The sequence below is a fragment of the Histomonas meleagridis genome (assembly GCF_020186115.1).
Source record: "Histomonas meleagridis strain 2922-C6/04-10x chromosome Unknown contig_20, whole genome shotgun sequence".
NCBI classification, from domain to species: domain Eukaryota; phylum Parabasalia; order Tritrichomonadida; family Dientamoebidae; genus Histomonas; species Histomonas meleagridis.
This window is the reverse complement of record NW_027150805.1, coordinates 2,524,025-2,544,977: the sequence shown is the minus strand read 5'-3', so window position 1 is coordinate 2,544,977 and position 20,953 is coordinate 2,524,025. Positions and strand designations below refer to the sequence as shown.

The 20,953-nt window shown below is 30.3% G+C and overlaps 7 protein-coding genes across 7 annotated transcripts; 3 read left to right on the top strand and 4 right to left on the bottom strand.

Annotated features, from left to right (window-relative positions):
• Positions 1 to 321: 321 nt before the first annotated feature.
• GO595_003311 (potassium/sodium hyperpolarization-activated cyclic nucleotide-gated channel 1) lies at positions 322 to 1,152 on the top strand (the record flags this gene model as incomplete). Its single annotated transcript, XM_067916318.1, has 1 exon — positions 322 to 1,152. One exon carries the CDS (start codon positions 322 to 324, stop codon positions 1,150 to 1,152), a length of 831 nt encoding a protein of 276 aa, XP_067777112.1.
• A 4,638-nt stretch (positions 1,153 to 5,790) lies between these two features.
• GO595_003310 (WD repeat-containing protein 16) lies at positions 5,791 to 7,515 on the bottom strand (the record flags this gene model as incomplete). Its single annotated transcript, XM_067916317.1, has 1 exon — positions 5,791 to 7,515. One exon carries the CDS (start codon positions 7,513 to 7,515, stop codon positions 5,791 to 5,793), a length of 1,725 nt encoding a protein of 574 aa, XP_067777111.1.
• Positions 7,516 to 9,346: 1,831 nt separating this feature from the next.
• GO595_003309 (protein transporter Sec61 subunit alpha) lies at positions 9,347 to 10,789 on the bottom strand (the record flags this gene model as incomplete). Its single annotated transcript, XM_067916316.1, has 1 exon — positions 9,347 to 10,789. The coding sequence occupies one exon, from the start codon at positions 10,787 to 10,789 to the stop codon at positions 9,347 to 9,349; it is 1,443 nt and encodes a 480-aa protein (XP_067777110.1).
• A 109-nt stretch (positions 10,790 to 10,898) lies between these two features.
• Positions 10,899 to 12,446, bottom strand: GO595_003308 (MatE family protein; the record flags this gene model as incomplete). The annotated part of the gene is made up of 1 exon (XM_067916315.1): positions 10,899 to 12,446. The coding sequence occupies one exon, from the start codon at positions 12,444 to 12,446 to the stop codon at positions 10,899 to 10,901; it is 1,548 nt and encodes a 515-aa protein (XP_067777109.1).
• A 398-nt stretch (positions 12,447 to 12,844) lies between these two features.
• GO595_003307 (PhzF family phenazine biosynthesis protein) lies at positions 12,845 to 13,624 on the top strand (the record flags this gene model as incomplete). Its single annotated transcript, XM_067916314.1, has 1 exon — positions 12,845 to 13,624. The coding sequence occupies one exon, from the start codon at positions 12,845 to 12,847 to the stop codon at positions 13,622 to 13,624; it is 780 nt and encodes a 259-aa protein (XP_067777108.1).
• A 632-nt stretch (positions 13,625 to 14,256) lies between these two features.
• On the top strand, positions 14,257 to 15,207 carry GO595_003306 (Pumilio-family RNA binding repeat containing protein; the record flags this gene model as incomplete). Its single annotated transcript, XM_067916313.1, has 1 exon — positions 14,257 to 15,207. One exon carries the CDS (start codon positions 14,257 to 14,259, stop codon positions 15,205 to 15,207), a length of 951 nt encoding a protein of 316 aa, XP_067777107.1.
• Positions 15,208 to 18,561: 3,354 nt separating this feature from the next.
• GO595_003305 (uncharacterized protein) lies at positions 18,562 to 20,784 on the bottom strand (the record flags this gene model as incomplete). The annotated part of the gene is made up of 1 exon (XM_067916311.1): positions 18,562 to 20,784. The coding sequence occupies one exon, from the start codon at positions 20,782 to 20,784 to the stop codon at positions 18,562 to 18,564; it is 2,223 nt and encodes a 740-aa protein (XP_067777106.1).
• Between the last annotated feature and the right edge of the window lie 169 nt (positions 20,785 to 20,953).

Here is a 20,953-nt window from a genome sequence, read left to right as displayed (position 1 = left end):
TTTGTGTTATTTGTTTTCTGTTAATAAATACTTCTGTTTTATCTCGAAATGAATTTGTTTTACTTCATTATATTTTGGTTTGTGATTTGTTTCTGTGTGTTTTGAGGTAATTGTTGAGAATTATTTGGAATAAAATGAAGAAAATATAATATGAATATGTAAAATTTTTTATGTAGAAAGTAAAATATTATTTGTATAAGCTAGGAGAAGTATTTGTAAGGATGTTACGGGTGAATTATTGAAGAGATTTAGGAACAAGGCTGATTAGATTTTAAGGAAACGTTTTGAGGATTTGTAAACATTTCAAAATTCTGACTATAAATGTCTGAAGAGGAGCCAACGAACGACGAGCACTTAAGCAAAATTCAACCTGCTTTTTTCGATCAGCTAAGCAAATCAGATCAAGATTTATATAATAAACTTCGTATTGAGCTTACAACTTCAAATACAAAATTTAAAAGATATCAACGTATTAAATCACTTCAAGATGCATTAGCAATGATAAGAAAATATTGCATGAGAGGTGATTCTGGTGATGGAAATCGTTGTCTTGTATGTGGTGTGTGTTGGATGGGTTGGGATATTGCTATCAACACACGTCAATTACGTTTACTAATTAATAAATGCAAATCGTCCATCAACGGGGCGCTTGCTAAAATGGGATATTGCAGTGCACCTATAAAAGGTGATGCATCTGCACCTTTACTTGAAGCAATTCCATTTCTTAAGAGCAATTTTGCAGAGCAACGAATGTGGTCCGTACGTAGGAGGGTTGTATCCTCCCCAGTTCCCATGTTAAGTCCCGGATTCATGCCAACATATATTACACATCAAATGTTTCAACCTAATTTATTCGTTTCACCACAGCCATTTTTAATGACTAGTCAATACACAATACCACAGAAACCATTAAAATCGGAAATTTCTGCTGTTTTCGGAGTAAATGAAACATCGCCACCAGAATATCAGCCTAAAGACCAAAACAAAAATGACAATGGGCATACACTCGAAATTGACATGTCTGGCTGTCCAGCAGAATCTGAATGTACCTTCGACGATGAAGTCGATTTGTTTGATGATCCATGCTGCTGCTGTCCTCTTTCATGGGCAAATGAAGATGAAGCTGAGGAGGCAAATGTCATTTCTTTTTAATTAACAAGCGCTTGTTTAAACGACGACATTGCTAAGTATGATATTTTTGATTAAATGAAGTGTGGGGGTTTTTGCTGAAGGTCTGAATCTTCCGAAGTATTGTAACACTAAGTTTCCTGTAATGTTGTATTGTATTATAAAAACCAAAATATGATTTCATTTGTAAACTATTGAAAATTGGACGTTAAAAAGTAAAATGAACTTATCCAATGCAGTCGAGATATCAGGAATTTATAAAAATTTAAAAAAACTAAATAGGAAAATCGAGCTGCGGAGGAAGTGGTTTCTTTTTGCATCTACTAAGTTAAGAAATAATACTAAATATATTATCCAAAAATGTGTGACTTTAAGTAAATCTTTGGATGATTTTAAGCAAAAAACAGAGGAAACATATTTTCTCAAATGGAAAAAGAAGTTATTAATTTTAAAATGGAAAAAACTAGCAAATGCATTAGTTCAAAAGCGTAGAGTTTTATTATTCAAAAAAATTAAAGACACAATCCAACAGCTACGAAAACAAGAAGATCAAAGGAAGCAACACCAAATTTTAATTCATAAAACAAAAGAAACCAAACTCAAATTATTATCACATAAATGTCAAAATCTTCAACAACACAAACTTATTAAAAACGCATTTTTAACTTGGAATAGTAGGTATAAAAAGAAACGTGGTATTCATTTAAAACGGTGGATTCGACTATCATCACATTATCAAAAATCTATACAACATAACAAGCTCATTAACGAACATCAGCAATTCGAATACAGGAAAAAATGGAATGACTTTGCTTCAAAATTAAGTAAAATCAAAAGATTACAAAATCAGATAAATATTTCAAATCATTTATATCAATGGAGAAACTTCACAAAACGACTTTTGAGTATTCATAAATTCCAATCGCTTTCTAATTTTTCGAATTATTTAAAGATATGGAACAGTTTTATTCATAAACTAATTCATATTAATCAAATAAATGAATTATGTAAAGCGAAAAATCATCTAATTTATCGGAAGCAATGGATATCTTTCGTTCAACGAAAACGTTTTTGTGATTTATATGAAAAACAAAAGGCTTTAATTGTTGAGAAAAAATGGATTGAATTTGCTCGAAGATATTGTAATATTATACGTTTTAATCGATTAAAGCAATATAATGAACAATTAATACAATGTCGAAAAGAGAAAGAAAAAGAATTTGAAACATTTTATAATGAATTTACTAAGAAAACTATACGTTCTGCATTTAAAGATGCAATAAGTTGTTATTGGGAATCAGTACAAAATAGACAAAAAGAAGCAATTAAAAATTATCAATTATTTGTTGCTAAAAAATATTTCGTTTTATGGAAATCAAAATTAATTAAAAAAGTCGAAACTCCAAAAGTTTTAATCACAGAACTTCCAAAAATCAACTACAATTTATTATTAACTCCATTATTAAAATCATGTTCTTATCTTAAATCATATGTATCTACACCATCAACTCCTCAAACTCCTGTAAAAATTGTTTATGAAAAAGAATTCGAATTTAGTTTCTTGAAGGACTTATTAAATAATTCGATAATGAATTTGATTTCATTCAAAAAAGATAAAATTGAATTATATAATAATGATGAAGTTGATTTATTACAAAAAGGTTTCCAAATAAATATTGCTAAACCAAATAATAAAGTAATTTATAATTTTGAAAAATTAAACGATTTGCCAATGCAAAAAATACCAAAAGAATTTAATAAAATTTGTGATAATCTTATAATTGAGAAACCAGTTATATTAAACATGCTTCCATATATAAGAAGAGTAGAAGAAATAGAAAATAATGAATATGAAATACAAGAATATGATAAACATTTAATTATACCATTATATATGAAAGATTTAACATGTTTATATAATTTTGTAAGAAAAAAGAAAATAATAAAAGAAAAAATTGAAATTCCTGAAGAAATAACAGAAAAACTATTTAATGAATCAGATCTTAATCCAATTATTCCTTCATTATTTGAATTAGATGCGAAATATTTAGAATCATTTACGCCTCAAGAAAAGAAAGAAATAAAAATTACAAAAGAAGAGGAACAAGAAAAGGAAATTGAAATTCCTGAAGAAATAACAGAAAAACTATTAAATGAATTAAATGTTGAACAAATTATTCCTCATTTATTTGAATTAGATCCCAAATATTTAGAAACATTTAAACCAAAAGAAAAGAAAGAAATACAAATTACAGAAGAAGAGGAACAAGAAAAGGAAATTGAAATACCAGATGAAATAACTGAAAAACTATTTAATGAATTAAATGTTGAACAAATTATTCCTCATTTATTTGAATTAGATATAACATATTTGGAATTATTTACACCTAAAGAAAAGAAAGAAATTCAAATCGTAGAAGAAGAACATAAAGTTGAAATTCCAGACAAAATAACAGAAAAACTATTTAATGAATTAAATGTTGAACAAATTATTCCAAATATTTTTGAATTAGATATTAAATGTTTAGAAACATTTAAACCAAAAGAAAAGAAAGAAATACAAATTACAGAAGAAGAGGAAATTGAAATTCCTGAAGAAATAGTAGAAAAACTATTTAATGAATCGAATCTTAATCCAATTATCCCTAATATATTTGAATTAGATATAAAATATTTAGATACATTTAAACCAAAAGAAAAGAAAGAAATACAAATTACAGAAGAAGAGGAACAAGAAAAGGAAATTGAAATACCAAAAGGAATAATAGAAAAACTATTTAATGAATCGAATCTTAATCCAATTATTCCTTCGTTATTTGATTTAGGCACGAAATATCTAAAATCATTTAAAGTAAAAGAGACCACAATTCCTAAAAAAGCGGAGGAAATTGAAAATGAAACATACGAAATAATTAAATCACAATTGAATTTTGCTAATTATCCATACGTCAACAATATAACTTGTTCAAATTTAAATAACTTGAACAGAAAACAAAAAATTAAATCACAAAAACCTGTTGTTGATTCCATTTTTATTGATGATGTTATAGGAAAAATCGATTTTAATCCAGAAAATAATATTCAAATTGAAACAGCAAATGAATATTTGTCCAATTTCACATCTAAAGATAAAACGCATTCAAGAATTAAACAAAAGCAAAAACATGGAAAAGAATTATCAGATAAAGTTTATAATGATATTGTAACAAAATTAGATTTTAACATAGAAAATAATGACTTAATTAAAGCAATAAAACCAAATCCAAATTTAACCAATTTCACGTCAAAAGATAAAAAACAGTTAATTGGTAAACAACTTAAAGAAATAAATGAAAAAACTATTAAAGATATCGTTACAAATCTTAATTTCAAACCTGAAGAAACAATAATTACAAATATTAACTGTTTTCATTTATGTAATTTCATGCCAAAGGAAAAAACGCATTTAAATGCACCGAAAAGTAACAAAAATATTCAAAGAATAAATAATGAAACAATAAATGAAATTGTTACAAAATTAGATTTTAAGCCAGAAAACGACTTAATAATTCCAATAGCAAATTCATCTTTAGCTAATTTCACAATTAAAGACAAATCGCGCAAACCAAATAAACAAATTCTCATTAAAATCAATAAAGAAATCAGTAAAGAAACTATAAATGAAATAATTACGAATATCAAATTTCAGCCCGAATATTTTCCATTTATATTTGGATCTAATTCATTTTTAAATTCGTTCGCTGCTAAAGATAAAACGCATCCAATAAATAAAAAGTTATCGACGCAAAATGATATCCAAATCGATGACGAAATAATTAATGATATAACTTCTCAAATCGAAATGAAATTAGAAAACGATTTATTCACTCAAACTCCAAATACATTTTTAATTAATTATACAATAAAAGATAAAAATCATATAATTATCCCAAGAAAAAAGAAAAATAAGAGCGAAATAGAAATTAATAGTGAAATAATTAATGAAATAACTTCAAATATCAATTTAAGTCCAGAAAATTTATTACCAATTAACATTCCTTCTTCATATTTGTCTAATTTCACAAGTAAAGATAAAACGCATCCAATCAATAAGCAAAAGGCGAAACATAATGAAAATGATAACAAATTTAACAAAATAATTAATGAAATAACATCAAATATCAATTTAGGCCCAGAAAATTTATTACAAATTAATGTTCCTTCTGCGTATTTGTCTAATTTTATGATAAAAGGAAAGCCAAATTCCATTCGAACAAGTAAACAAAACGAAGCCAAAAGCTTTGATGATGTAATTGGCGAAATCGTTTCAAATGTTGATTTAAGTATTGATAGCGTTTTTCCTATAAAATTGCCTTCTTTCAATTTGTAAAGCATTTATATGCACATAAAAACATTAACTTTGTTTAATAGAAATAAATATTTGTATTAATACTTTTTGTTTTTTCATAATTCCCATGACAAACGATAGAAAATTCAATAATTTTAATATCGTTTTTGCCAGAAAAAATTATCGTTGTATAGAAAGTTCCATCGTAAATTTTCGTAACGAGAGTGCAAAATCTGGTTACAAACCCATTACAAACTCTTTTTAGGTGCACAAAATCCCCAAAAATAATAACACTTCGTTTTTATTTATGTCAATTAGATATACATAAACAGATCTCACACCTCAAGTACACTTAGTCCGCCGTCTGCGCCCGCAGTCATCACTCTTTCGTCGCTCACAAAGCGCACACTCGTAACATCAAAGCTGTGCACAAACATTTCATCATTTTTCCTCATAGTTTCCACATCCCACAAAGATACAGAGCCATCTCTATGACCCATTGCAATCTTTTTGCCATTTGGCGACACTTTCATACAAGTTATCTCTTTTGTTTTAGTTTTCATGATTGGATCATTTGATTGCGATACACAAAACTTCATCAAATGGCCATCATGTGTGGAAGCGATTAAGTATTTGTCTGAGATATCAATGTCAGTTACGCCTGAATCGAAACATGTCAATTGATTTATCATTTTTTCGGACTTCAAATCAAACAAGCAAACTGACATGTCGTCGCTTGAAGAATATAAGTGCGTTGCAGATGGAACAAACTTAAGGGAATTCACGCGCATGGTATGATTCTTTAAATGTGTCAGAATTTCTCGAGTACGAATATCCCAGATTCGCACGGCTGCATCGCAACCACCTGTTGCAAAGAATCGCTTCGTTGGTGATATTTCGCATACTGATACTTCAGTATGATGACAATGTTGAATTTCGAAAAGTTTTTCTGCAGTGTTAAAATCAAATCCATTAACAGCTCCATTGTTGTATCCAACGATCAGTAAATTAGGTGATAATGCAACTGCTGTTGGGGAATATCGAGCGTTTGCTGTGAACGATAGCCGACAGTTTAAACGGTCGTTGTCCCACACTTTAACGGTCTTGTCAACCGCCGATGAAGCCGATACACTTCCACAGCACGCAATTGATGTGACGGTTGTAGGGTTTGATTCCCAAACAACGCCGGCATTGCATGAGATGAAACAGCCGTCAGTAGTGATGATATGGTCATTGTATATGCATGCAATTGGATGGTTACATGAATATATTTTTCGTGATGTGTTTAAATCAATTGAATGAAGAGTTCCATCCCCACAAGAAGCTAAAATGCCACCGTCATTGGATGTGTAGAGATAAGTAACACCTTTGCTGCCAACAGGAAGGATTTTTATAAGTGTACGACTATGAAGTTCAAATATAAGGACATCTGATGATTCAGTGGAACAAAAAAGATGAGTATCTGTGAAGGCAAAGGATGATACTGTTCGAACTACCTTTCCTTGAGGAAGATTATGTGTGGTAATTGAGCCTGTTGATGGATCAATGATATGCAATGATATTCCTTGAGAACCATATGTTGCAAGATAAAATGTTGGAGTGGGACGCCCTTTGACATCTGGTACACGGCCTCCCCATTTAATTGTTTCTATTGGGTTGAACTTGTGATGTGTAACAATATTTCCAGTTGCCATGTCCCAAATGATAAGACGGCCTTCATTGCCATAAGTAGCAAGAAGGCGTTCATCTTGTGAAAAAGAAAGACAAGAAATCCCACCATCATGTTCTGAAAATCTAAAAAGAATTGATTTGTTGGAATATCTCCAAACAATAACATCTGAACGTAAGCCTTCTTGACCTGCAGCAATCATCCTTCCTTTTGGTGACATATCAAGACATGTAATTTTTTCATCACAACCTTCAAGAAAAGATTGTGTACCAGATTTTGATTCAACGACAACGAATTTTGCATATGGATAAATTACTGATCCGTCAATAGGTGAAATAAAAAGACAAGGCGGATGAATTGGGATAAATCCTCTGAACGACGAAATTCTCATTTTGAAAAGGGGGAATATGAAGTGAAGTGTCACTTTGCTATCGGATTGAATAAACTATTCAAAATCACTTAACTTGTTGGCAGGTGAAGGAAATGATAAATTTTTTAAAAAAGATGGTGTTACGTAGAAACAAGAAACAAACAGATGCAAAAAAGTATTTCTTCAAACATTTACATGTTGATATCATTGGGAAATTTAAGCAATCTTAACAAAGAAGTCTTAAATCAAACAAAATCATCGAATATAGAAACAAAAATAAGTTTATCATTTTAAGGAAAAATATTTCATACAAAGAATCACATTTATTATAATGCCCTCATAAAATCAAAGCGATTGTTATGCTTTTTATTTAATGATAGTTTTTAACCAATAGTTGAAAGCTGATTATATTTTTTCTTCACCATTCCTTCACTCCGTAAACTATTGAATTTTCCTTCACTCGAGACTTCTGAATCTTTGAATTAACCGAAATATAGATTCAAAAGACAATAAAAGAGAAAACATTGGGTTGTATGAAAACACAATCCAATCCAGATGATTTTCTAACAGACGATGAAGCATGTGGTATGATGTCAGATTCATATTCAGAATCTTTCGTTTCTTGTTCAACATTTTCAATTGATTCATTTTCAAACGAAGCCACCGAAAGTTCCCAGGATTTTCTAAGCGATGACGATTCGGATTATTTTGATATCCCATCACAGATTCCAAAAAACGACAGAATTATTGTAACAATAACAAATTCATACAGTGATAGTAGTAAAATAGATGCTTTTGATACAGACCCACCAACAGATATAGACTTTATAAGTTCCAAATCGAATGAAGAAGAGACAGAAGCTGAAGAAGAATTTATATTAGAATAACTGTTTTTTATCAATAAATTGTTTGTATGTTTTTATCACCTAAATGCTATTTATTTTAAGGAATTGGAGATAAAATTATGTTTTTAGTCGATGCGATTTGTGGATGACATGATAAAAATTATAAACGTATATGATTTTTGTAAACTTCTGAAATTACAGTTATTTTCAACGCTAATTTGTTCATATCATTTCTTGCACAAAAATCGTTTTGCTTTAAAAAAATATCAATTATTAAAATTAATTAACCTCTTTTGTTCTATATGCATAGTTAATATTATGTGCATAAATAGTAATATTGTTAAGCAGTAGTTTTCGAAATGGAAAACATATATGAAATTCGTATAATGAATGTTTATATTAGGGCATGTAAATATATTGATCATTATTTTTTGAATATTTTTTAAGAATTATAGAAAATTCAAATATTAAAAGAAGGGAAAATATTTTTAATGTGAATTTGTTTCTTTCTAACTTATTTAGTAAACTTTTATTTATTGAAAATATTATTTGGAAAATGATCACGGTTATGTTTGTGATTCAATGTTTGTCCAATTCTCATCAAATTTTTTTAACAATATTTATACCATCTTTCAGTAAATCCCTTAATTATTTAGAAAATAAAAATTTTACATGTATTACCTACATTTAAATACTGAGCCATTTTATTACATAATCTTCATAAGGTTGATTCTTCCAAAAATAAATATTGAATCTTTTATAAAATATCAAATATAAATCACATGGAGCATTTCCAACTATCAGACAAAGAACAAACTTGTTGATAGATATAAGAATTTATCATTCATTTCACATATTTGTGATTAATATCAAAACATAACTTAAAAACTCAATATTTATTTACGAATGTGTTTCTTAATTAAAGTACACCGCACTTATATCTGCAAACCGCCACATATTACTTTTATATAAACAAAATAAATCTGTTAGAATTTACTTGAATCAAATTAGAAAAGGAATGAGAGCGCTCCTCCTGATTTGGCGGCCTCTTTGCTGACCTCTTCAGCGAACTGGTAAAGGATTGATACGGCTAAAATGATACCCGTTCCAGATCCGAATGCGCCAAGGAAGTCGGCGACGAATGAGAGAAGTCCAGTGAGGATACCGCCGAGTGCAGCCGCTGTTGGGATGTAGTAGTTAAGCTTCTTCGCAATCGCGTTCTTATCTTCACGATGGCCTTGGATTGTAAGGTGTTGTGCCTTAAGACTATTAGCGACATCCTTAGCAGATTGGCCACTAATGTTAATGTAGTAATAAGCAATGATACCAGCAGAGCTTAAAATGATGATCAAATAAATGAGTGTATGTAATGGATCATTAAGTGTATGTTTGATTGATGTTGGCGCTTGAAGATAATATGCTAAACCACTGATTGGAACTGCATATTCATCACCTAAGCCTTGTTCTGGTGATCTCCAGACACCAAGAATACGTGTAACAATTGATTCTGGCCAACGTGAACAAATGATTCTTGAGAATGAGCAGATTTGTGAAATAACTGTGGATTGAACAATGATTGGTGTAGTGGATGCATAGAAAAGCTTAATCTCGAACGGTTTTGGATCGGCGCGGTTAACGGTCGTCATTAAACGGACGTCAATTTTGATGTGCTCAAAGAAAATGACTGCGATGAAGACAAGAAGCGTAGAGAAGACGTTGGAAAGGTTTGGAAGGTGTGAGCGGAACATAGCTTCTCGAATAGCTCTGAGTTTATCTTTACGTGTGATAAGAAGATGGAAGAATGCAACAATTGCACCTTCATATTCTTTACCACGTCCATATGTGAATGATTGGAATGAGAAAAGACGCCAAACAATTTGTTCGCAAATGTTTGTAGCAATGAATAATGAAATACCGGAGCCAATGCCATAACCATTTTGAAGCATTTCATCAAGAAGGATAACAACCACAGCAGCAACAAGTAATTGAGCGATGATTGCAACTGAACCGAAAACTCCAATGTCTTTAAGAACTCCGTATTGACCTGTGAAGAGAGCTGTGCATGCTTGGAATAATGTCATGACTAAGCCAGCAAGCTTTTGAGCAGCATCGAAAAGTGCTGTTGATTCTTGATTTGTTTGATCACGATTGATCAGTCCGAATCCGGATAGGAGTTGAAGAATCATACCTGAGCTAACAATTGGGGATATACCAAGTTCCATAAGTGTATACTTAGATGAAGCAGTAAGGAGGCGAAGGTGATACATTGGGTCTTGATGAGCAACTTTACGAACACCATAAAGTGGAGTTAATGTACAAACGAGATATAAAGCGAGTGCTGCAAAAGTATACATCAATCTCCTTCTAATGTCAATATCATTCTTTGGCTTCGGCACCGTCGGTACAAAGTTAAGAACAGGCTGCAGAAAGTGGAGCAGATCGAATCCCATTTTTGATTGGCCCGGAACCGAAACGGGGCACCCCGAACTGTCAAACGCAGCAAACTTAGGACAAAATATCATAGAAATGAAAAGTATTTAATTTACTAATACAAAAGTCCTAAGCTTCAGCGGGCATTTCTTCATTAACTTCTTCCTCATAACTATTGTTAGACGAAGAATTCCCATTTTCATTATCATTTTTCTTTGATCTCAGAAGTTTATACATTGAAACTCCTGCGAAACAAAACGAAACAACGAAAGAAAACGTGTCATTGTATATGTACGCCTTGAATATTTCTCCCGGGTCTGTCTTATTATTCAAGTAGGTAATTGTCGAGAATATTGGCAACGGAAGTAAAGACGTGAACACACTTACCAAACCAGCCAGCAGCGGCTTCTTAATTGCCTGCAAGAACGAAGCGGTCAGCATTCGCATTGGGCATAACATCATTGTATAAAAGTTATTGGGTATAATGATTTTAGCCCAATACAAAATCCTTTCGGTGCTGTTCCATATTCCTGCGATTTTGTCCGGCCAAATGCACATCACTATTGTCACTATCATTGTCCAGAGGCACATGATCCAAAACGCGTGGAGTGACAAAAACAAAATCCGTTTATATCTTCCAGCTCCAAATGCGTATGAAGTTGGCGGTAAATACGCAGTATTAAACGCAAGGATAATACAGATGGCTAATTGATATAAACGTAATAAGATGTTCCATAACGCCATAATATCATTGAATTCTCCAATCGCTCGTGCGGCATTTGAAACAAACTTTTGTAAGACAACCTCCGGTATCGTCGTCGATAAGTTCATTAATAACGCTGAAATAGCAACTAATAACGCGTTGTACGTTTCTTTGTTGAATTTTTGTACGAATAACCGCCAGTGAAGACGTGTGGTAAAACGGCCTTTGAACAAACAGATGACAATCGCTGACATTGGAACAAATTCGGACAAAACGGTCGCTAACGAGGCGCCCCAAACGCCCGTTTTTACGCCGATAAGTAGTAACGGATCCCATAGTGCCATATTAGCAATGAGTGAACTTAATTGACAAAAACCAAAAGTCCATGTACGACCTTCTGCTTCAAGTACTCCTAAAACACAAAGATACATGGTGGCGGAGAATGAACAGCACATGTGTGGAAGGACATAATAAAATCCTTCGTTTGCAATGCTCTGATCATTTGATAGCCATAACAAAAGAGGTTTGGTACTTGGTAAGAGAATCGCAGGAATAAGTACCCCTATGATAAGGGCGACCCTAATTAAGTCAGCAAGAACTTGCGGAGCTTCATTTTGTCGGCCACTTCCATATAGATATGAGATTTTGGAACTTGTCGCAATGTTTAAAAAGTTTCCAAATGCAATTGCAACGTAATCAATGACATAACAACTGGAAACAACTGTAAGTCCATACGGGCCAACAAATTTTGATATGTACATGGAATCAATAATACCATAAAATGCATTGGTCAGTTGTGAAATAAGAGGACCTGCTAAAAGGCTTAAGATTGTTATCAAAGGAGGTCGAGCGCCAAGTCGATAATGTTCATCTTTTTTCTTCTTTTCTTCTTGGATTAATTCTTCTTCGCGCGCATCTTCTTCTTCTTGGCCGCTTGTGCTTTGGCTAAGGAGCTCTCCTGAGGATGAAGACATTTGTTTTCACCAGAGTTCTAAAGAAATTTGGTGGACCGCACCATTTGAACGCTTTGATAAGTTTACATAACGATATAGCGTTTTTTGGTGAACAACATCTTCCAAAGTGATATTCACTTTCATATAAGTAAAAAAACATATTTTCTCTTACAAAAGAAATGAAATCTATAACTTTGATGAACATAAAAAATGATTACTGAACATTTGGTAAATTGTGATTTCAATTAATATTAAGTTTAAGTTTTGCATCTGCATAGTGAATGAGTTTCATGTTTAGATCTGATTGGTCATTTCTTTTGTAAGAGTGCTTTATAGAGTTGAAGTGTTTGGACGATATGAAGATTCATTTAATTTTGAACACGAAGATAAAATATCATTGAAAAAGTTGTGGCAAAGTGATGAAGCAATACGTTGTGGATGCATTCACCAATGAGGTTTTCCATGGAAACCAAGCGGCTGTATGCGTGCTTGAAAAATGGATTCCTGAAGAATTGATGATAAATATTACAATTGAGAATAATTTCTCAGAGACTGCTTTTACAGTAAAGGAAGGAAACAAATATCATCTTAGGTGGTTTACACCTGGTGGAGAGATTGACCTTTGTGGGCATGCAACACTTGCATGCGCATTTGTACTTTTGAATTATTATATTCTTGATCAAAAAAGTGTAACATTTTCAACATTAAGTGGCAACTTATTCGTAGAGAGAAAAGGAGATCTTTACGAAATGGAATTCCCTGCATATGATCTTAAGCCTGTTCCAATTACTGATGAATTAATTGAAGCCATTGGAGTTACACCAAAAGAAGCATACCTTGGAAGAGACCTTATGTGCGTATTTGAAGACGAGAATATAATACGAACAATAAATCCTGATATGGAAAAACTATTAAAAGTTGATGGCTTATTATTACATGTTACAGCACCAGGAAATAACTACGATTGCGTTTCTAGAAGTTTCGCGCCTAAGCTAAATGTTATTGAAGATCCTGTTTGCGGTTCTGGACATTGTCATATTGTACCATTTTGGTCAAAACGTTTGAACAAAACAGAAATAGTTGCATTCCAAGCGTCAAAACGTGGAGGCACATTATATTGTAGGATGAATGGGAAAAGGATATTTTTAGCAGGAAATGCTGCTTTGTTCTCAACTTGTGAACTAAATATAAAGATTTAAATTTGATTATGTAATGAAATGTTTTGTTTATTGCTCAGTATATTAAATGAAGCAAAATATTCGCTTAATTGTGAAAACTAGTAGACATATCGAATGGTTTTATGTTAACCCATAATGACCACTGATTAGCATAATAAAAGAAAACAAAGCAATTTCTTTTTTTCTTGTGATTATTGATCGGCCACATTAATTTTTGTAAAATTTGAAAATCCTTAACTTTGTTCTAAAAAATTGATGTTAATGTTAAAGTATAAAAAAATCCATTGTTTTTAAATGAATATACTTCGTGAATGTTTGGAAACTGAAGCTGGCTCGAGCAAAATTTTGGCTACTCAAATGTGGAAATTGAATGCTTTTTACGGTTATTTTGAACTGGCAAAATGAACCAAAATAGCTTTGATGTAATACCACAAAACATACCAAGGAGCTTGACACCAACCTATTTTCCTTATTCCCGTCAGATTCCTCAGTTAGAAGTTCCAGAAACAAATCAAGTACATTTAATTCAAAGTGATCTTTGGGAAGCAATAACAGGAGAACACCTCTCCCCAGCAAATATTTGTACACTTTGCAACTCAATTAATCCTGTGGTAATGCCTAATCAAAGTGCTATTTCGGCTCATTATTATAACATGGCAAAAGATCGTCAAGGATGTCGAACCCTACAACAGAAAATAGATAATTGCGACCAAGTAGAACGTAATGTTATCATGAATAGTTTAATACCACATCTTGATGAGTTAGTATATGATCTTAGTTCTAATTATGTTATACAAAAACTATGTGAATACCTAACAGGAGATGCGCACAAACGATTCCTTAATTTCTTTTTATCAGATCTTCATAAAATAATCGAGCAACAATCAAGTTGTCGTGTTCTTCAAAAGTACATGGAAAACACCACAAAAGAAAATGTCGAGGTCATTTATGAAGCCCTCAAATCCAACATTATTCCAATGTGTTCTTCACCAAATGGGAATCACATTATTCAAAGGTTCATTGAAATTCTTCCACATCGCCTTGATGAGATGGTAGAAATGTTAAAGCCTCATGTAATCTCATTAGTTGTTGATAACTGCGGATGCAGAGTTATCCAAAAACTTTTTGACAAATATCCGATAGAGCGGTTACGACCGTTAGTTGATGAAGTTTTAGGATATGCGAATGAGCTTGCTACAGATCAATATGGGAACTACGTAGTTCAAAACATACTTGAATCCGGCACAGACAATGATTTTGCAGTTCTTTTGAAGGATTTTTCGGGATCATTTTATCAATTTTCAATACACAAATTCGCATCAAATGTCATCGAAAAATGCATTCGAAGAGCAAATTCGTACCAAAGGAATGAGATCTTTAATGAGATCATTGGTTACGATGACGAATTTGAAGAAGAACGAATCGCAAAAATGGTTGGCGACCAATTTGGTAATTATGTAATACAAAGGATTATAGAGTTTGGAAGTGAGAGTCAGCAAACGGCAATTTATAATGTTGTGTATGAGAAATATGATGAATTGTGTAGAATCACTTATGCAAAACATGTGATAATAAGGTTGAGTAATTTGGGCTATGAGTTTTAATTTTAATAATGTATGAAATAAACACGCAAAAATTAAAATTATTTTTTGTTTTTTCTTACTAATTTACTAAAATATTTTTGTAAATTTCTACAGACGATAGAAAATTCAATATCAGTAATCGTTTCGTACAGAAAAAATGGTATCGTTGTATTGAAATCAAACTACAAGACGAACGTTAAAATAAAGTTCTTCATTAAAAACCATTTTTTTAACGAATATTAATTAATATTCTTGAATTTTAAATATTTATATAAATCTTCATCACAATCCCAGCTAGTTTGATTATTATACAAAACATCATTTTTTTTTGATGGTTGATCAATAATCAAATTTTGGAAATTAAAGCTTAAATATAATGTTAATCATATATTTCTAAATTCACAACACATATGTATTTCAAATATACTAGAGTTACATCATAATTTATTTAAGTTTCCAAAATATTAAATAATTTTGTTTAATTTTATGTGAGAATTAATAATATTTTTTGAAAAATTTGAAACAGCGTTTTCATTAGTCCCATGATATTCTATTGTTAATATATTAAATTAGAGATTATTATAATTCCTTGTTCGCTCAATTTTGGAATTGAATTGATTTAACGACTTGTGATATAGAAAGAGCAAATTCTTTAACAAAAAATTTTTAATATTCTTCAATCATATCCCATAATCCTTATGAAGCACAGGCAACCACTTGCTTTTAAATCAATTTTAAGCCAATCAAGATCAATAGAAGGCTACAAATAATATTTTAGCACTTTTTAGTCCTTGATAAAGGTTATTATCTCCACTTTTACACAAATCAAAATTTAAAACAGAAATATCTCTAAAACTATGGAAGGGATTTAATTTTAATTATGTACAATTATTATTTATACAATTTATTTCAAAAACTATTAAAATCATAAAAATCTGTATTTGAAATTATAAGATTGCGTTACTCTGTTAAAATATGTAAATTTATATAAATTTTAGAATGTAAAAGCATTTTATTTAAGAAGAATCAAATAATCAAATATCAAATATGTTTGTTATTCTTTATGATATTTTTGTATGTCATTACATGTTGTCCCTGATATTATTTTACTTGCAATTAAATAAGTAACATCAATTTGGTTCTTTTGAGTTGCAATCATAATTGCTGTATGGAATAATTTAAATAATTTCCAAATATTATTTTGAAATATCAAATTATTGAAATAAATTTTAAATAAAACAAATAAATATCTTTTGCATTAACATCAATTCCTTCTTGTTCAAGAAGTAATTTAACTATTTCTGTATAACCTCTTTTAGATGCTATCATAAGTGCTGTTTCAAATAATATAAATAATTTCCAAATATTATTTTGAAATACCAAAATATTAAAATAAATATCAAATAAAACAAATAAATATTTTTAGCATTAATATCAATTCCTTCTTGTTCAAGAAGTAATTTAACTATTTCTGTATTACCATTTTCAGATGCTAAAATAAGTGCTGTTCTAAATAATATAAATAATTTCTGAATATTATTTTGAAATATAAAATTATTATAATAAATATAAAATAAAACAAATAAATATCTTTAGCATTAATATCAATTCCTTCTTGTTCAAGAAGTAATTTAACTATTTCTATATGACCATTTCCAGATGCAATCATAATTTCTGTATGGAATAATTTAAATAATTTCCAAATATTATTTTGAAATAAAAAATTATCAAAATAAATTCTAAATAAAACAAATAAATATCTTTAGCATTAATATCAATTCCTTTTTGCTCAAGAAGTAATTTAACGATTTCTATATAACCATTTAAAGATGCAAACATAAGTGCTGTATGGAATAATATAAATATTTTCCAAATATTATATTTAAATCTCAAATTATTAAAATAAATCCAAAATAAAACAAATAAATATCTTTTGCATTAACATCAATTCCTTCTTGTTCAAGAAGTAATTTAACTATTTCTGTATTACCATTTTCAGATGCTAAAATAAGTGCTGTTATAAATAATATAAATAATTTCTGAATATTATTTTGAAATATAAATACTAAATAAAACAAATAAATATTTTTAGCATTAATATCAATTCCTTCTTGTTCAAGAAGTAATTTAACTATTTCTGTATTACCATTTCCAGATGCTAAAATAAGTGCTGTTCTAAATAATATAAATAATTTCTGAATATTATTTTGAAATATAAATACTAAATAAAACAAATAAATATTTTTAGCATTAATATCAATTCCTTCTTGTTCAAGAAGTAATTTAACTATTTCTGTATTACCATTTCCAGATGCTAAAATAAGTGCTGTTCTAAATAATATAAATAATTTCTGAATATTATTTTGAAATATAAAATTATTAAAATAAATTCTAAATAAAACAAATAAATATCTTTAGCATTAATATCAATTCCTTCTTGTTCAAGAAGTAATTTAACTATTTCTGTATTACCATTTTCAGATGCTAAAATAAGTGCTGTTTTAAATAATATAAATAATTTCTGAATATTATTTTGAAATATCAAATTGTTAAAATAAATTTTAAATAACACCAAGATACATCAGTTTCAGAACGAACATCAATTCCTGGTTGTAGAAGAAGTGCTTTTGTAACTTCAGTAAAACCTTCGCGTGATGCCCAATGAAGTGCTGTTTCAATTTTTTGAAATAAATACCGAATATAATAATGAAACATTAAACATTGAAGAAAAACATATTTTTCATTTATATTAAAAATCCCATTTTTGATTTGCCATTGGATGAATGCTGAGATTTCTTGAGGCATTTGGTGGGATTTTTTTTGTAAACCAATGGCATTTATAAAAAAACGTTAATAAACGATACACATAAAATGTCAAGTAACCAATTATCTAGGGTTGGCCCACGATTAATCGATCAATAACGGTTTGAATCTCGATAAAAGCCACTTTTTTTATCGAAAAAATCAATTTTGAAAAGTGAAGTTATTTATCGATTTTATCGAAAATTCCTGGATTGAATGAGAAGACCATTATTGGAAAAAGACCCCCATAGTTTTTGTGTTATAAGACTAAGTCAATAGGAACGATATTTATATTCTTCTTATCACGAAATTTTTAAATGGTTTTTAATCAACCAAAACCGTTTATTTATCGATAAAATCGATTGATATCGATAAATAAACGGTTTTTATTGACGTCAAATCGAAAAAACCGTATATCGAAAGCCGATCAATCGAACATCGAACTATAATACGGTTATTTATCGATTTTTATCGATTCCCAACCCTACAATTATCAAAAACAAAAATTTCAAGCAAAATGATTTATATATATATATATCGATAAAAATGGAATAACCCAAACACAAATAACATTTATTTAAGAAAATCTGAGAATAACGTATCGAGACACTTTAACACTTGATTATTTGCAGTTGCTGCACTAAGTCCATGAACAATTTCAGCAAAAAGAGATGAACTTGAACAAAAGTCATTGACATCAGTTTGTTTTTCATTCGTTTCTATTCCAAATGCAAAACAACAGATATCAGTAAGTGCTTGTAAAAGGGCGTTATGCATTGCTTCTGTACTCTTTGATAGCAAAGACATATTCATAAGGGTATTAAGAATAGTTTCATGTTTTCGACAAAATTCTTCGATTGTTTCCACTCCATCACAAATATTCTCAAGTGCTTTAGAAGCAGGTGCTAAAGCAGTGTAATATATATAAGTTTCTACACAAGTAACAAATCGAGACATAATAGAAAGAGCACTCACATGTTGATTTCTTTTGCTACGATAAGAATTGTGTGATTTACACCAAATTTGCTTAACGGCTTCCTTCGCAAGTTGCAAAATTATGAAATTACGAAAAATAGAGATATAACATTCAATAATACGATCTGGAAGTAAACAAGCAAATACTGGATTTACTTGTAACTTGATTGGCATTTCATTGATGTTTGATATAATTTCATGAACCGATACGGGCGGTTTTGGCGGTTGCCCAATGTGTGCAATTCCTTTTAATTGAAGAGATTCAGATGCTTTTGAAAATGAATCACATATCATAATAAAGGAACTTTCTACATACGGAATTGTTGTTATAAGTTGTAAAAATTCACTCGTTTCAGAAGAAGGATGAATCAAAAAAAGTTTTGCTATTGCATTAATTTGCTTTGGTAAATCTTCTTTCGCTACTAATACAGTAAAGAGAGCCTTTGACAAGAGTTTATGTTGTTGTTTGAACGATGGAATGACCAATCTATAAAATAAGGCTGGAATTGTTGTCAATTGTTCCTCTTCCTGAAAAATTTCATTTTCACTCTCTTCTTCTTCATTCTCTATAATGCTTTTTTCCTCAATTACATGTTCTGTTTCACTCATTTTTGTTTCCATAATAATTTTGATTGACTCACTTTCGCTTTGTTCCGAAACATAACTTTCTTCTTCTTCAGCTATTTCATTATCGAACTCAAGTGCTTCGATTTCATCCTCGGGAAGGTTTAAATCTGGGAAGAAGCTCATTATTTTTTCCTCTGACGCTCCAAGCTCGCGCATTTGTGCTTGGAACTCTTTGAATAACTCGAGCTTTTCGTATTCAATCATTTTGAGTTCTTCTTCTGTGAATGGTCTGAATATTGGTGTTACAGATTTGCTTTTTACCAAGTTTTCTATGTAAATTTTATCATTTTCTCTTTCTTCTCTTTCGCGTTGTTTACGTCTTTCATCAAATTCTTTGATTTCTTGTTTTCTTTCCAAAAGCATTCGTTGTTTTTCATCGATTATTGCTTGTTCTCGTTGCATTTGTTTCATTTCGAATCGCTTAAGTTCATCACGAATTTGTTTTTTGTTGATTTCAAATTCTTTCATTCTTTTGTCATATTCTTTTTTTCGTTTTTTTAAAAAATCATTATATGTTTTTCGAATAACTGATTCGCATTTAGATATATATTCATTAAGGCGATTTTGTAAGGATAAAAATGATTCCATAAATTCATCTGATAAATCAAAGATTGGATGCGATGGTATCGTCTCATTCAAAAAGTGAATTATTTGGCCGGACGATAGGCAGTCGTATCGTAACGGTTCGAATGCTTCGTTTGATGTTGGTATAACACCTTCACCAAGGAAAGCAAAGCGATAATAAGCACGTGCAGCTTCAGCAAAGGAAACTTTGTATAACTTGATTGAAAGACTTTGCTTGAAAAGAGTTTGAGAAGATAAAAGTAACTCATTTTGGATTCCTGCAAAACTTTTTTGTTTAAGAAGTTGTATGAACCAAACAAAAACTTGAGAAAAGGGACGTACTTTTGTAAGGACTGAAATTGGAGAATCATTTGAAAGAGTGGATATGTATCCATCAAACTTCGTTAAATGCTTCTTGATTTCGTAGGAAAGGGAATCATGACGAAGTAAACTCGACAACTTAATTCTGTTATTTCCAATTTGAATAAATTTGGAAATTAATTGAGAAGTGGATAAAAATGTGTGATCTTCAAATCGAACTTCTTTTATCTTAACCATTTCTCCATTAACAACATCTGTGATGTCTGTAGGTTGTCCACATAAAATAGTTTGTATGATTCGTGAAATCATGTTCTTCGAGATAACTTGAATGTTTGATGTTCGAATGTCACCGAATCGTTTTTGAATAAAAACCTCAAAGGAATTTATTTCTTCTTTTTTGATTTTTCTTGATTTTGGCTTTTCTTTTGTGAAAAAAGAAACTGGTGTTGATCTTTGTCCATAATTTTGTAAATAATTA